Source organism: Sander lucioperca, chromosome 18 (genome assembly GCF_008315115.2).
Source record: "Sander lucioperca isolate FBNREF2018 chromosome 18, SLUC_FBN_1.2, whole genome shotgun sequence".
Taxonomy (NCBI): domain Eukaryota; kingdom Metazoa; phylum Chordata; class Actinopteri; order Perciformes; family Percidae; genus Sander; species Sander lucioperca.
The window spans coordinates 11,604,912-11,621,676 of record NC_050190.1 but is presented as its reverse complement, the minus strand read 5'-3'; the positions used below and the strand labels follow the sequence as shown (position 1 = coordinate 11,621,676).

At 41.5% G+C, this 16,765-nt stretch overlaps 1 protein-coding gene across 2 annotated transcripts in view; it reads right to left on the bottom strand.

The window, feature by feature from the left end:
• asap2a (ArfGAP with SH3 domain, ankyrin repeat and PH domain 2a) overlaps positions 1-16,553 on the bottom strand; it is a 60,225-nt gene extending 43,672 nt beyond the window's left edge. For both annotated transcript variants that reach the window (XM_035994527.1, XM_031278646.2), the window contains exon 1: positions 15,938-16,553. In XM_035994527.1, coding sequence (XP_035850420.1) covers positions 15,938-16,063 — 126 coding nt within the window. In that variant the 5' untranslated portion in view covers positions 16,064-16,553. The remainder of the gene's footprint in view (positions 1-15,937) is intronic.
• Between the last annotated feature and the right edge of the window lie 212 nt (positions 16,554-16,765).

Genomic DNA, 16,765 nt, shown 5'->3' with positions numbered 1-16,765 from the left:
TCTATGACGAATCTGAAAATAGTGAAAAATGCAAGAAACAATCACAAGTTCCCAGAACCTGAGGTGGTCTTCAAAATGCTTGTTTTGTCTGAACAACTCTTCTAAAAGGAAAGATATTCAATGTACAATCTAACATAATTGCAGCTAGTGTGACTGTGAAAAAGACAGAGAAATAAAGGGAAGTGTAAGTGAGTGAGTGAGTGAGTGAGTGAGCATCTTTATAGCATGAATTATATTTAATTAATTTTTTTCATCCTTTAAATGAAATAATTTGGTCATCCTCAAAGACAAAAGGCTATTTTAAGTATTCCAACACTAATGTAAGCTACTGTGAACAAAAAGCTGACTTCACGTGAAAACAGAGGGACGGGGAAAGAGGGCATGACGCCGCCTACTACAGTAAGTCCAGTTAAGAGGCCTGTTTTATCGTAGTGCTCTCCACCTCTTTACTCGGCTGTCTGAAGAAGAAAGACATTCCTGGATGATTGCATGCTGGAGTGACTGACAGACCCGGCAGAGAGTGAACCCCATTGTTCCTGCCGGCTAACTATCTGCTGATGACAGCATGTCTGCTTGGCAAGACGCTGTCCTGTCTGTAGTATTACTATCGGCATTACCACACACATTTTTTAAGCTTGGTTCTGGTTGCTTTATTTGTACCCGTAGGTATATTTGTTTTGCAGCAAGAATATGACATCCATTATGAAACACAACTATGAAAACATACTCAAAACTGATACGTACTCAGAATTTGATACAAATACTCAAGGTTCCACCAATCAGGACATAAAAGAGAGAGAGAGAACAATGAAAAAAAAAACACACACACACACACACACACACACACACTCTGGTATCTCTTTATAACTTGTCTACTAACCTTGCCTAACCCTTTAAGCCCTCACCCTGCGACAGTCATGCGAGGAATCGGTCTGCCGCATATACTGTGGAAATCAGGCAATAAGAAGGCTGCAGTCTGGGATGCAATTATCCAATTTATTTGATGCACGTGTGGGTACAGTATCTGTGACGGCTGTGGTTCGTTGTAATCCATGTTTTATGAAGGTGCCAGATGTTAAACCATCAAAACTTTAAACCCAAACAAACTTCACTCCTCAAAGAAAACTACTAAAACATCTAAGAGTTTTAAAAGGGCTAGCTCTTGTATAACCCACACTCACCCAGGAACGTAGATAAAAAGCCCTGCTTTTGATGCGAAAATCATGGGCAAGACTTGACATCATGTTAATCATATTTATTCCACCACGGCGGTAAGGTCGGCTGACACTGTTTGGACAAGCAGCAAAAAGTGAAACTGGATCTTTCAGCGAGATGGTTCTTATCCATTTTCCTCTTAGAACAATTTTCATATCAATAACTGCCACTGGCGGTGGCACATTCACAATATCCATCCTCGAGACATCAAGCATCACGCCACAATTACAGATGAGCTGTGATATTTTAACAAAAACCCAAATTACATTTGAGTAAAAGTACCACCAGCCACCATATATAGAGCAGTTCATTACTGGGACTGTCAAGCAGAGGTGGGGGGAAAGAATTGATAAAGGCATAGTATCTTGATATTTTCCGTGGCAATACTGTATCCATACACGGACGCCAAGTATCTATTTTTTTATTATACGAGTTGCACGTGAGAATTTAACTTTTTATTCAATTTAATTTGAACCTTTTTGTTTACTTTAAAAGTACATGTTGTATGTTATTTCATTTACATGTAATATTTGTATTTTAATGTAAGACTACATGTTCTATTTTATTTACATTTAACAGTAATATAATTTCAGATTCCCCAGTTGCTGAAGAGCCTGCACAACTTTCTATGAACAAGTTGCATTGTTTAAAATACCTGTACTGCAGTGCATACCTGTTTTCATTTAATTAAGGTGGACTAGACTGTAATACAAACAGTTCAGTTTGTCAGGTGCATACAACATTTATGACTGTTTGACAATCCCATTTTGGGAGATAAACAGAGAAATGTATCTTTTTAGGTAGAACAGATGTTGTAGTTTTCCTTTGGGGACATACTTTGAAGTTGAAAAAAAGGTAATAAATTGCGATATACCGCACAATATAGCAATATGTTTAAAATCGCTAATAATATCGTATCGTGACACAAGTATTGTGATAATATCGGATTGTGGGGCCTCTGGTGATTCACACCCCTACCGTCAAGATGGTTGCCCACCTCCCCCTGCCTCCTCCTCCTTGCAACACAGCAGCGGCACATAGCATCCCCGTTGGATGTTAATGGGGAGAACACATAATGTTGACGTAGTACACCACAATTCTGTTTTCCTTATGGCTGCCAGCAGTTATGCCAAGTCACCTGACTGCAATCTATGGAGATTTCCACTGTAGAAAAATAAATATAATACCATAGCATTAGTAGTCTTGTCCACAACATTAGTGGTTCTCAAACATTTTCACATCAAGGACCCCTAAACTGACACACCTGATAGATTTTTGCTTGTAGATGTTTTATAACAGAAAGTGAATGAAACCTGTGTGCAAAATAGTCTTACAATCTGTCATCGTGTTACTTGAATGAAATGAAATTATAGTGAAAATAAATGATTCCCCTTTGTGTTGGGGACCCCCTGGAACCCCTATAAGGACCCCTGGGGGTCCCTGGACCCCACTTTGAGAACCACTGCACTATGATGACACGTCAGCTTTTCTGCAGGTGTGGCATTCAAGTGGTCGCCTGGTGCTGTATATGTACTGCTGGCCAGCTCTCAGCCAGACACAGAGCTGCTGTCTACAGCTCCACATGTGGCACAGTAAGAGCCGTGACTCATTCAAAACATATGTCCAATATACAGTTCAACCCTGCAGGCATCAAAGAGAAGGCAGATCCCCGAGGAAGCTGTGCTTGACTCAGGCCATTCACTGTAACTTTTTCTGTTACATATTAGAGATAGCACCACTGTAAGACAGACTCTTAACATCAGCCTGAGTATGTTCAATGGACTCAGAACTACAAATCCACTGTAAGAAAAAAATCTGAAAACACCCTTTAAAGTGTTTCATTCACAACTTTTCTCCAAGTTGAGTGAGTAAAGTCAATATTGGGATAGAAGTGGGTTCCTTCGAGCAGACCGCTAACAGGCCATGGTTGCAGGGTTTCTCTGTTCTGTCAGACAGCAGATGTGTGTAGTCAGCCTGCCCCGGGGGGGGGGGATGGAAAACTCCAGTATGCAAGTTCAGTGGAAGTGTGGATCAGAGAGAAAGGGAGGGGGAGGGTGCTTTTTACTATGTCATAAGACTGTCTGACACGAGCTCATTAACACGCACAAACACACATGTACAGATATTGAAACGCCAAGATTGACTGCAAACTAGAAGGATAGGACTTTTTTTGATTCCATTTCTGTTCAGGTTTTTCAGCCTGGCTGCAACTATTCAAACATGTCATCTACCTACAAGCCTTTTGGTATTTTAGCACCGAGACACTTTACAGCTCCTCAGTGAGCACTACAAAGACCACTGTTGGAACAGAGCCTTGACCGTCAGCTGCCAGAAGTCCCACTGTGATGACAACATCAACTGCAGTGCTTTAAGTGTTTGAGAAAACAATCTTTCATGTTAACTGCTGAGGCGTTGTTTAGGGCGTTTTTACAAGGTGAGAGACCAGGGCAGAACTTTTGTTTCCGTGGTTTTCTCAGACGGCTGGTGATAATACTACGGTGGCAATGTATCTTTTTTGTTTCTGATTTGTCAGAGCCCCAACCGGTTTAAAAGTTAAAGTTAAAATTGACTTTGTTTGGAATTGTTTTCATTTGAAGATTAGCATTTTGTCACTGCCTTCATTTCTTCAAACATCCTTTATTTTTTATTTTATTTTTTAAAAAGGAGGGTTACACATGTGTCATGCCCTAAAATACAATGGATAAAAATCACAGTGGAGACCTGATGGCGCCAAGTTTAAAACCTGTTATAATGGTCTCCCTGACTTTGAGGGGAGTCTTTAATGAAGTTTGTAAACTAGCAGGAGACTGATCAAAACCACGTTGGAAGGAGGGGCCGGGGAAATAAGGACCAAATGTGCTGCGCTTTGAGGGAGGAAAAAACTCCCCTAACTTCACCTTGGAGTCTTTCTTTGGCTCTTTTCACAAAAACGTACGTGTCAACCTCATGGTGTCAAGGCAGTGAGGCCAGAGGCAAGGTGGCCAACAGTTACTGCACACTTCTGTAGAGTGTGATGATGCCTGAGAGAGAAAAAGAGGGAAAATGACCTGTAAACCTGTAACAATTATTAAATTATTGTCTAATCGCAATTATTTTTTTACTAGGGCTGTCAAAATAACGCATCAATTTCGATTAATTAATCTGAGGAAAAATAACGCGTTTTAAAAAAAACCCCGCAGATTAATCCATTCTATATTGACCTTTGACCCGGAACCGTTCTAGCCGCCATTGAAGGAGTAAAATGAAGGAGGGAGACGAGAATGTGCTGCCTGGATCATTGATGGAACATTTACTTATAAAAATCTTCTTCCTGAATAGGGTTGGGTACCGAAACCCGGTGCTAATACTGCACCGGTGCCTTAACGACCGGTATCTACCAGACCGAATAGCAACGCGGATTTCGACTCCTCATTTCGGTGCCACTGATATGTCTGCGCTTCTCTCGGATGCTCTGAAAACGGACGTTACAGGAAACAGAAACATCGCTGCACGTGACGCTAGTTAACACCAAAGAATTTCTAATAAGGGAAGAAGTTCCACTCTCTCGTTACTTCCGGCTTCTGAACTGGTTGCAGTTCCACCAGAGTTCCATATAGGGGGCGCTCACAGGCCAGTGCAGAATGAATGGGACTCTATGGAGCTATACCCCTCAAAATCCACTTTTCTCAGAATATAATTTTTTGTCTAGTAATTTGAATGTTGCATTTGAAAGGGGAGGCTTAGAAAATACACACTGCTGGGTGTTAGATTTTTTTAAAGTGGCTTTTTTGTTCTAAAAAGCCTTTTAAAATGTCAATGATGTCATACACATATACGGCCAGAGATTCTGCTTTACGGCGAGCTCTGAGTCACTTCCTTTTTTCTCTCGAGGCATCGACAACACAGCTGACAGGTCAGACTCTCCCTGTTAATACACGGGCTAGAAAGAGGTTTGCTAATGTTTTAAAGACCACGCCGAAATATTCACTCTGACATTCTGGTTCTGCTTCGGATGGCGTCAAGCGGGATCTCCGATCGTAATCAGTCCTTCACTGACCAATCAGCATTCATTAGCAGAATGCTAGCATGTTATGGGCAACAACGACTCAACCTGTAACAAATCGAAAGGGCATAAGTACTCGTTCATTCAACTTTCGACCTATAATCCATGTTGAACTTGCAGAAACTACAATCAAATCTGAGATTTCTCAACGACAATCAGGTGAAAGAGACAAATTTAGCCGTCTAGCTCCATAGGGTCCCATTCATTTTGCACTGGACCGTGATCACCCCCAGTGGAACTCTGGTGGAACTGCAACCAAAGTAGGTACAATGGGGCTAAATAGGGAATGGAACGGCTTTCCGTAGACGGGCTTTGTTAACACTATACTCGGCAGCAGCTAACATTAGCCTAGCGCTAGCTAGTAGCTGGATTAAACAAGGTTAGAATGCGGACAGCTAAACGGTGTAACGTGTGACTGTATTTCACTGGAGAGGATCCAATACCGGGATGTAACAATGTGCAGCTGCCGTTGTCAGAAAAACACAGACGGTGCGTTCAATGAAACTGGTATAAATATTTAAAATACTTTGACAACAAAAATGATGTATGCGATTAATTAGATGATTCATTAATGAGTATGTAATTAATTTGATTACATTTTTTAATCGATTGACAGCCCTATTTTTTTACATAATTGCGGTTTCTTTGTTTAACCGTAATTAATTGCTATTATTAGCTAAGGTCTGGAAAACTATACAATACTGTACTACTGTCAATTTGATGTTCATCTAAGAAAGAAATACAATGTTTTTATGATAATAAAGAGGCGTGGTTTACTTCATAGGCTGTGTACCTGTGTTATTACATTATCTGGGTCACATAACAGTGATATAACCAAAAGATGTATCCTGGAATTCATTCAAAACTTTATTTTGTTTGGAAAAGTAATACATAAATATTTTTAAATCTGACTGAAAGAGACAATTTTATTGTTAATCGCAATTATTTTTGAGACAATAAATTGTACAGCAGAATTTGGAAATGTCACAGGCCTAATGACCTGCTTTCTCCTGGAAAACACTGCAGCAAAACACTACAGAAAGCGTGCGTGCGTGAGTGAGTGAGAGAGAGAGAGAGAAAGAGAAAGATTGTAGGTTTGAGAGCTCATTTCAGTGGCACAAAAATGTTTTTGTTTCAAATAAGTCCTTTTGAACTCCGCTGGGAACTTACATGAAGAGTTTCCCTTGACGGAAACCCAGCCTTTCAGTGAAACTGAGACAATCTGAAGGGTCGACTTCAGGAGAACTTTACCAAAAGTCTCTTCAGATTAAAACTTGCAATGAGAAAGGGTTTCATTTTAAATGTACTTAAGGTTCTACAACTCTTGCAACAATAAAGATGTATCCTACTGTGCAAAAGACAGAAGGGATTCAGGTTTTTCAGACCATTTGAATATTAAATAAATTATTACTTATACAGCAAAACACGGACTAATTTAAAATGATAATGAGCAAAATGTCTTGACCCAAAAATGCCTTTTTGCAGCACCAGACATCAAATTTGGTCTCAGCTATGTCAAAAACAACTGGACTTCAGATCCCTTGAGAGCCTCCAAGGAGTTCAAAACAATTTCCCAACAGAGAAGAAAAGGTGTGGGTCTGTTCCCTGAGTGAAAGTGACAGCAGGACAACACAACTGTGAAGATTCACCCCTCCCATCCCACCCCACCCTGGCCCCCAGCAGAGCCAAGTGGCCAGGACTACAAATCAATGGTGGAGTTCATTAATGAAGAGGCAGGGCCTGTCAGGAAACAATAGACGTCAACAGGAGCCGTCTCAGATAATGAAATGGTAATGAGGACAGGACACTGATGGATGAGATGAGCTTTAAGTTCCCATTTACCCCCATTGCCCCTGGTGTCTAACCCCCTAACCTCTGTGAAGGACAGAGAGCAGCCAGTCTCGCCTTTCACCTCGATCCCCTACACCATGCTGGACAGAGTTTCACCATCCTCCAAACCAAACAGACCTACCGGACTGACAATGGCCAATGGGCTCCACACAATAAATTCACTCCCACCATCCGCACTCAATAAGGATAGACGGTGTACAAGAGTGAGTAAATCCCCCCCCCCATCAGGGGATAAGGGAGATCATGGCTTTGAATCGATTAGGACAGGACTGTGACCTTCACCCCTGGTTGATCCATGGGGAGGGCTGCTGCATCATAATGAGGGCCGGGTCTGAGCCTGTCTCTGGGTGATAACACAGACCCTGCTGTACCCGGCAAAGCTGGAGAGAGACCTCTCGTTTCAAACAAAGATCCAATAGGAATCACTGAGATCCCACATCAAGGACGAAAAGGGTTTTTGCTACTAAGGTAAGGGTGAACCACCACTGAATCTGAAAGTTAGATTCCCAGACTCCGGGCTTTGTTGTACATGTATTCCTCCTGAACTGTTCGGTACAAAATAGGAGTTCAGTACACAACAAAAATATATGTCTTATTAATCGAATATAGTGTAATTACTGTTCACCTTTTGGCATGTGCACAACATAAATTCAAAAGTGCAACCAAGAAGGTGTCACAATAAATTAAGTTGTTGACTGTTAACTAAACCCAGTTAGCAAAGTTAGCTCAGCTCATACAGCTAGCATCATGAGTATGAACAACACAAATGAGGTGCCAGAGATTGCACTCCCACGTCACCCGTTTGGGATCATTTACCAAACTAAACTCTTGCTGTGAACACAGCATTCAAGTATATGCTAACAGTGCCTGAACCCCAACTATAAAAATGTAGTGCACCTATATCCAAGACCAAAACAATGACACTAAGACTTTCCTATCGTTCTTGAGCACAAATGCATCGGGAACACATGAACATTTCTTACCTAAAAACCGAGAGTTCTCACACAGGAATTGGAAGAATGCGTTGTTGGCTTTGCTTTAATGCACTTGGCCTACTCTGGTGTACTAACTACAGTAAGGCAAAGTCAAGGGACAGTAGGGACAGCCGACGTAGAGTGAGGGTGAAGAGAGGAAACAGAACTGCAGTGATCCTGCCAGAAATCCCATTTCAATTATAGGAAGCATTAAGCTTCTTAGGTGGTATCCTGAAAAATGGCCATAGTGGCTGGGGGTTTGGACTGCTCACTTGGGCCAGACTGCACATTTAGGCCATGTGTGCGTTAGAGCTTATATATCCATCCGTGTGTCTCTAAAGCTATTAAATGTGGATTGTCCCTGCGTCGATAATCCTACTGTCTGGAGCCTTGTTAAAACTTTCCTCCAGGCCACCTGTTGCAGGGGGGCAGCTGTTGTCCCCAGCCAGGCCAGCCCTTCCCGCCAACCTTTCCTGGAATGGGGGAAGAAATCAGGGCAGATAAAGGCTAGGGCTTCCCTTGGCCCGGGAACTACTCCAGCATCAACACAAGCTGTCAGACTGTCACATGGAGAAGAGTTACGAGAGCACACTTGCCTTCGGATGTTAACACATCAGCCATAAATTGTTACACTTTAAATGAGACGTTTCAGTACAATGCAGTAGTAGAGACAATGTGTTTAGTTCTGCAACAACCTTTAATGCAAAAACAGAGCAGTGTAGCCACAGAGGCAGCTGGAAATTAAATGAGATATCATCTTGTGTTAGCAGAAGATACAGGTTCATGTCAAGTTAAAGTACCCAATTTAACACTCAAGTTTATTGAGAATCTACTTACTATTTTACAAGCCCAATTACCTTGCTGTTCACCAACATCAGAAACAGTCCATGAGAACCAGACTGGAGGCTGGTATGGCCTGCACAGCCAGTGTCAACGGTTGCCTACAGATGCTGAAAATACCGTCCCCATTCCCAGAGGTACACCCTAATAACCTCTCAACAAAATCAAGCAACAAGGCAGCATGCCATACGAGTGCATAGCTGGCATACCAGTGTGATGGACCTCTGTTGGATGAAATAATAGCCAGATGGAAGACTAATGATGCTAGCCTTTAGGACTGAGTCACTCTCAACCCCCCTCAACACCACTAATGACCCAAGAAAAGCTGACTGGGCTATAAATAAATGTTATATGGGCAAAACATTAATAAACTGGACAAAGGGATATGGAACAGGCGGGAGAGGCCAAGTGGATGGGTAGATTTCTGGCACTACACAAGGGAGGATATAGACAATGCAGCAGCTCTGTTTTCTCTCTATGGATAAAGGCCTACAATTATTGCAGTATTGTTGGTGGTTATTTGGGTTCATGCGAGGCACAGGATCCCCACAGCTTCTATAATAATTAAGTAATTTCTCCAAAACATCATTTAGAGAGCCGTCTTTCTCTGTTTGAAAGGATCTCAAAAGGCACCGATAATCAGTTGCCTTACATTAAGATTTTAAGGGTACTTTGTATTGTATTACTGTTTTGTTTTGTGCTGTTTTGTATGTTCTTCTATTGAGCTGTGTGTATTTTTACAAAGCCCATCTAGGGACAAGTGTTGCAAACTAGCTTAGTTCGTGACTGCTGTGGTATGTGGTGGTTGATGCTATGTACTTGTCCCTATAAAAATAAACATTACGCAAATACTAGTGCTGTCAGTTAAACGCGTTAACGCAAACCCATTTTAACGGCGTCAATATTTTTATCGCAAGATTAACGTTCTTTTTGGCATAGCCAACTTTGTAGTTTTTTCACATGCTGTTGCAACAACTAGTAACGTCGCACACACTTGTTTGGGCTTGCGAGCCGGCCAAAGAGTAGTAGGCTAAAGTTACGTTTTGAGTGCGAGACGCCAAAATGGATGCCAATAAGATGTTTAGTGAAGTTTACTTTTAAAAAGACCAAAGTGATCTGTGTGCTTTATTGTTGTGAACTGAGCTATCATCGCAGCACGTCCAGTCTGAAATACCACTTGATGGCCAAGCACACAGCTGATGCGAATTCTCCGCCCCCTCGTCAAAGCCAGGCGACAAAAGCACAAAGCAAGCCGATCCACTTTTCCATGTTGATAAGAACATTAAAATGAGAAAAAATAATTGAACAAAAAGAAATCTAGGGACATTTAGAATAGATAAAAATGTGCGATTAATTGCGATTAATTGTGAGTTAACTATGACATTAATGCGATTAATCGCGATTAAATATTTTAATCATTTGACAGCACTAGTAAATACTGTATACAAGCAGGGCTAGAGAGATAGGCATACTGAGGACATCAAGCACATAACTTTGCTTATGGGCCAGGGAGGGTCTGAAACAACTTGGGGATATTTCTATTCATGCATAAATAACAAGGGATGTCCACGATCGCATTATAAGCATGCACTCTACCTGTCAAGCAACTGTAAATTACAAAAGCAGCTGTACTGTCATGAAACATATTGTGTCTCTGTCTGAGCAACTATATGCAGCTGACACACTGATCAAAGGGTTACACTGCTGACAACACAAAAGCTTGTCTTGAATGTCAAGTAGTGATGGTTGTTTTGCAGCCACAAGCCCTAATACTCAGCAATCTTCTGCAGTCTACTGTTTGAGTCAGATCCGTTCATACTCAACTCATTGTATTCAGTTTGATGTAACACAGTCCCAATAACTGATCCACTCTGCCAGAAAATGAATACACCATTAAAGCTTTTGACGCCTGCCACAACTGCTCAGTGAGCCATAAGTGCAACACACAAATGTACTTGTATTCATACCTGAGCTAGAAGAATGCACTTGAGATTTGTTCAAGGAGATAACTCTACTGATTGCATCATTTTAGAAGTTTCTCTCTGCCGGGAAGGATTCGGTAACTGGTGCATAAAAAATAGTCACAGATGCAAAAATAGATATAGGACAACTACAATGTGTGCCAGTTTCTGGCCTCAGACAGACATCCTGCAGACATCCCCATGAGTTTTTCTTAGACGAGACAAAAGCACAGGGGCATTTTCATCAAGATCAATACTTAACACAGAGGTCAGCTCAGCCCTCGGGGCCAATGCCTCCTTCAAATGGAACTTGTTAGGTCATGCATTTCAATGTCACACTTACTAAACCAAGAAAGCAAAAAACTAAATTCTATAAGATGTGCCATTTTATAAAACCTTAGCATATCACAACGTTTCATTAAAATTAACTACAAATCAGAAATGAATTTAACACAAAGTATTTGACTAAATGATTATGATCAGGGTTACATCATAGTGTACTAGAGTCATCATTACTTGCCATTCAGATCATTTTGAATTCAACTTTGAGGGGAAAGCCAGATCCTAGAGCTTTTATTTCTGAAAAGTCTGGACTCTGGTCTTGCCATATAGTCGACACAAGTGTGGAGGAAGAAAATCCATGTTTACAGTAGCACAGAGGGGGGTCATGACACAAAGCCTGGCATCCTCTTACTGGCTAAACACGTTTTTGGTTTTACCAACACACACCCGCAAACATACACACGCGTGCACACACACAAGCTCTTTGAATGGCCTCTTAATAGCCAGGAAAACTACTAGCCGAATTAAGGTTGTGTCAGATGCAATTAAAGCTTAGAAAGAAGTAATTACACAACATTTGTGCACTCATCCATTAACGTAAAACCTCTGAGCACTTGAGTCTCCTCTCCTGTTAATGTGTTTAAAGGCTTCCTGTAAACAACCAGACCCAGAGGTCAGTTTTAAAGGTTTTTCAAGAAGGTGAGTGCATCAGCTATTTTAAACAAACGCAAGTCCGATTTGGAAATATAGAGCAATTGATGGACTCTCAGCTCTGTTTATTGGTCTTGGGCAGTGCTATTGCATATGTGAAAATGGTTGTATAAAGACTTTTGTGGCTCCAGAGGGAGCTGCAGAAAGTCTGATTCATTTGTCAATTTGGGCTGAAGACTACAAGTTTGAAAATTAAAAATATCTGGGGGTGTGGACTTAGAAAGTACTAAGCTTACCAGACGTCTGTAGTCCACTCCTTATCTCTGCTTGAGGCTAGCGGCTAGAGGCTACATTAGCTGCTACAAAGGCTGAATCTCATGTCTCTTATTTGATAGCTCCTCGCTTGAACCAGAAGTTGTTCTGGCCCTTCTTCGTGTAGGTCTTCTCAAAGGTCTTATTTCTGCCTTGAGGAGCAAGGATCTAGGAGGGATCTCCAGGGAGCTGTGAGTGAGGATACACGAGAGCAGCCTTCCCAGAAGCTGTGCAGCTAAAAGACAATGCTAACTCTGCCCACACAGCTGACAAATTCAGGCGACGCTTCAAAAAGGAAAGGACGCTTCATCAGTGGCGATTTTAGACCCTTTTTAGGGGGGCTCAAGCCCCCCCTAAATTTCATCTCAGCCCCCCTAAAAATTATAATAATAAAAAACAATTTTTTTTTTAAATTAATTTTATAGCTTCAAGTTAGAGTTTGCGAACTTGTCTGTTAGTCTCATCCCTCTAAAAACACATTTCCTCGTTTCCTCTCTCCTCGCATGATTTCCTCGCGTCTCTCCCATGCTTCCTCTTTAGGACGGACTAAGAGGCAAGGAAGGGAAGCAAGGAACCGTGGATGCAATTTAAGAGAACTGAGATTCAACCTATATGTCTGGTTCTTTTTGATCATTTTTGTTTTAAACTGTCCATTGTGAGTCTACCAAAGTTATGGGAGTGTAGTCCAAAATCGGTGGAGTATACTTTATTTTTACACAATGCATAATCATACACTTCACTTGCTTGCACTTTGAAAATAGGCTACTAGATGCATATTGTAAAGTAAATATATGCACATAGTATTAAAATGTTTATAAACACATTTTTTCATATCCGGAATATTTATTTAGAAAATAAAAACAATAGGGCAACAGAAGATTGTGTGCAATAATATTGAAGTCAGCAACAAAACATACATTAACACTCATAGGCACCAATTCACAAAAAATCAAGGCCTTTTCTAAAATGATACACCAGCCCCATGTAGCATCACAGAACACTGTGCTGCTCCATGCAGCCAGTCCTCAACTGTCAGTTCAAGGGTAAAAGCTAAGAAGTGAGCGCTTGTACAGTATAACAAACTGCTGTTCTAGAGAAGGTCGGAATCAGCACAATGTTTGAAACACAGCACAATGCTGAAAACAGCTAAATCTGATATTTGTGTTTCATTTAGTCTTCATGAATATACAGAATATGGATGCATCATTACACTCAAGGGTGAAAGCGTCATCCTCTTGATGATTCTTCAAAATTTTCAAGAAACACTAACAGGAATATATTAAAAAGTTGTTTTTTAACCTTCAAAAAAATACCAGCTACTTGGGGACACCTGTGTACATATGTAAATGAGCTTTTATTTGTGTGCGTATGTTTGAGATTCCAGGAAGGCGGGCAGACAATAAGTGGAAGTGTTCCCTATCCACTGCAGTGTTTAATTGGTCAAACAGACCAAAGTGAGTGAGGTCCTGTTGTCCCAATAATAAGGCCTTGTGTTCCATGAATCCGAGAGTGGGGAGGTCAATGTGAAACACCAACATGCTACTCCTCATCTCTGCAACAACAATTCAGCAGCTTCAACTGCAGCTCATCACTAGTACAAAGTTGCTGAATTTGATTCTCACACCAACCTCACCAGCCAGCAATTACTGCTGAGCTACGATTTAAAAAAAGTAAAATCCACACACGTATTTGCTTACTTCTACAGAAAAGAACATTCCACTCTAAGCAGTGCAAGTCCTTCCCAATAGCAGAGTAATTGCTATTTTAAAATAGGGGTGCAAGATATATCGACTCAATATCGCTATCGCAATATCACGATGCGCAATATTATATCTAGGGGTGCAAGATATATAGACTCAATATCGTTATCGCAATATATCGAAAGTGTCGCAATACGTATGCAATATTTTGTTTATATTGTGGAGTGCTGTGTCCCGACCGTTGGCTGTGTGGCTTAATTGTGTTCGATTTAGAGCCCGCTTGAAATGCTATAATGATCATGTTTCATTGGCCAGTTACCGTGCCACTTGTACATGTTAGTGCACGTCAGCGCACGGGTCCACTATGTGACAAACCCTATGGAGCGTACCACGTGTGTGCATATTTCGACAGAGTGACAGTGTAAGTGAAGAAATTGATAGAGACAACAAAACGGAACGAATAAGAGAAGAGAAAGAAAAGTTGTGTCCTGTTCCCTTTATTTATTTATTTTATACTGTACAACCAGTACAACAAGGGTCCTGTTCTGTAGACATGGTTGTTATTTATTTATTCATGTTGTACCAGTCCAATATGACTGTCAGTTGAAATAAACCTTGTGTTGTAAGAAAACTTGTTTAATTTGTAATGAATCTATTTTGATGCGTTTTCCCGTAACTTTTGTAATTTAACATAAGTTTAAAAATATCGCAATATTCACAATCGATATCGCAATATCACATTTTGTCAATATCGTGCAACCCTATTTTAAAACCACCAGCAGCAGCAGAGGTTTGAACAAAACAGTGGATAGCAAGGTGTCTGACGCCCAAGTGAAGCACCTGCCAGCCTGAGCAGGTGTGTATGTCTGCCTGGCTCAGCACTCCACAAACACAGGTTCAAATAAAGTAGGAGTAAAGCTGACAGACGCCACGACTTATCTCGCCTCTGCACAAATCATGCATGTGGATGTCTTTTTTTACAATAAAATGTCACAACACAACATCGTCTGTCACAATTCCATTCAAATGACAACTAAAACTTTCCAGTGAAATCAGGAAGAAACTGTCCATTTCCTCACACAACACCTAACATCTACAAGCGTGCCCTCACGCAACAGAGCAGAGACACACTAACACACATAATACACTGAGCTGCTCATGTGGGAAATTCTATTTTTACCATCAGGCAGGGCGAGGCTCTACCATACAGCACACAAAGTAGGGAAACTATAACAAGGGAGGGAGGGAGGCAGTTGAGGGCTGTCAGGGAACAAAGCGGAAGTGTCCTTCTTCCTGATGACCTGCAACAAAGTGTTCTCTGTGCACATACAGTGTGATGCGACTGTAAAGTGGGGAAGCAGAGTAACATTTCTTTCTCTATCACTGTGGGAATGAATATTTATCCAAAATACTTGCATTTATCCCTAGTAAAAAAGTGCTGTATACTTTTTCTCACTTTACACTATATGTTTGCAATCTATTACCTTATAATGTCATTGTGTTTCTCAATGTTACTCCTGTTTTTTGTCTACGCTCTGCAAAGGACATGTACTGCATGTCTGTGTCTGTCTGTCTGTCCTGAAAGAGGGATCCCTCCTCTGTTGCTCTTCCTGAGGTTTCTTCCCTTTTCCCCATTCCTTACCCTAATTGAGGGTCTACAGATAGAGGGGGGGGGTCACATGTTGGACAGATTGTAAAGCCCTTTGATGCAAATGTGTGATACACGATTTTGAGCTATATGCAACTGATTTGACTATACCTGCTCTTGCTGGGTACTCGTTAAGGGGACAGAAATAATTATAAAACTACCCTAGCCTATAATGGCACACTAGAGATCCAGTACAGTAATACAAATCTTGATGAACAATGGCTGGGCTGGTTAGAATAGGAATATGGAGCATGAGGGATGGGTAGAGGTGCGGTGGAGGGCAATTTCCCTTTTCAAATTGTATAAAGATGACCTACAACTCTGAGCTGACATACATCTTTATTATTAACCAAACAGGTTAGTTTAACTAGGTAAATACCATGGAAGGATAACCCAAGAGAAAATATTTTGGTCAGATTATTAATGAGGACTACAATCCCAGTCCCACCACAGTCACTCACCTCCTCCAGAGCAGCCACTGTATTCCTGCAGTGGGACATCCTGGTGGTGAAGTTAGAGGCAGTCGGCGATTTATAATCTTCATTCGTCTCTGCCACAAACTCTGAAACTGTGATTTGGTCCGGCATAATTAATCCCTTTGCTGGTAATAAGAAGAATAAGCACTTTTTGTAATCCCCCTTTTCGTATGTACGGTTTTAGGACATACACGTTCACAGCAATAGCAGCAGTAGTGTCTCTGTGGTCTCTGAAGGTCCCCGCGGGTAGTAAACCATCTCTGTGTATGTTTATGTCATTCCCTTGTTTGCAACACAATCCAGAGGAGCGGTGTTGCACGCTGGCTCGAGGAGTTGCACCGCTGCCGCTTGCACACCGCGCTGTGCTACAAGGTGATGGGTAGGTTATATCCCCCCTGGCTTTCAGCCCACTACTCTCTATACTCTCAGTTTCACAGATCGTCCTCTGGTCACAGAAGAAAGTGAAGCTTCCTCGGTTTAGCGTCTGTTATCCTCTCTCGGTGTTCCCAAACCTCCGACAGCGCGGGTTGAACAACTTCTTCCTCTTATCCCGGGGAAACAACAACCAGGCGTTTCAACTGGAGCGCAAGAAATCGACAAAGGTAGAGGAGGGGATTCAATGGACGCGCAATAGCCAATGAGGGACACCAGCTGGTAATTGGGAGCCAATCAGGATTCATGGGAGGCGTGGACTCCTTCCTGCTGCCTTTATGTGCCCCTCGTAAACGAAGGACTCGTAGCGATGTGTGCCATTAAAGCCCTCAACAGCCTTAACAATCAAAAGTTTCACCAGGGTATACAAAAAGTATGGGG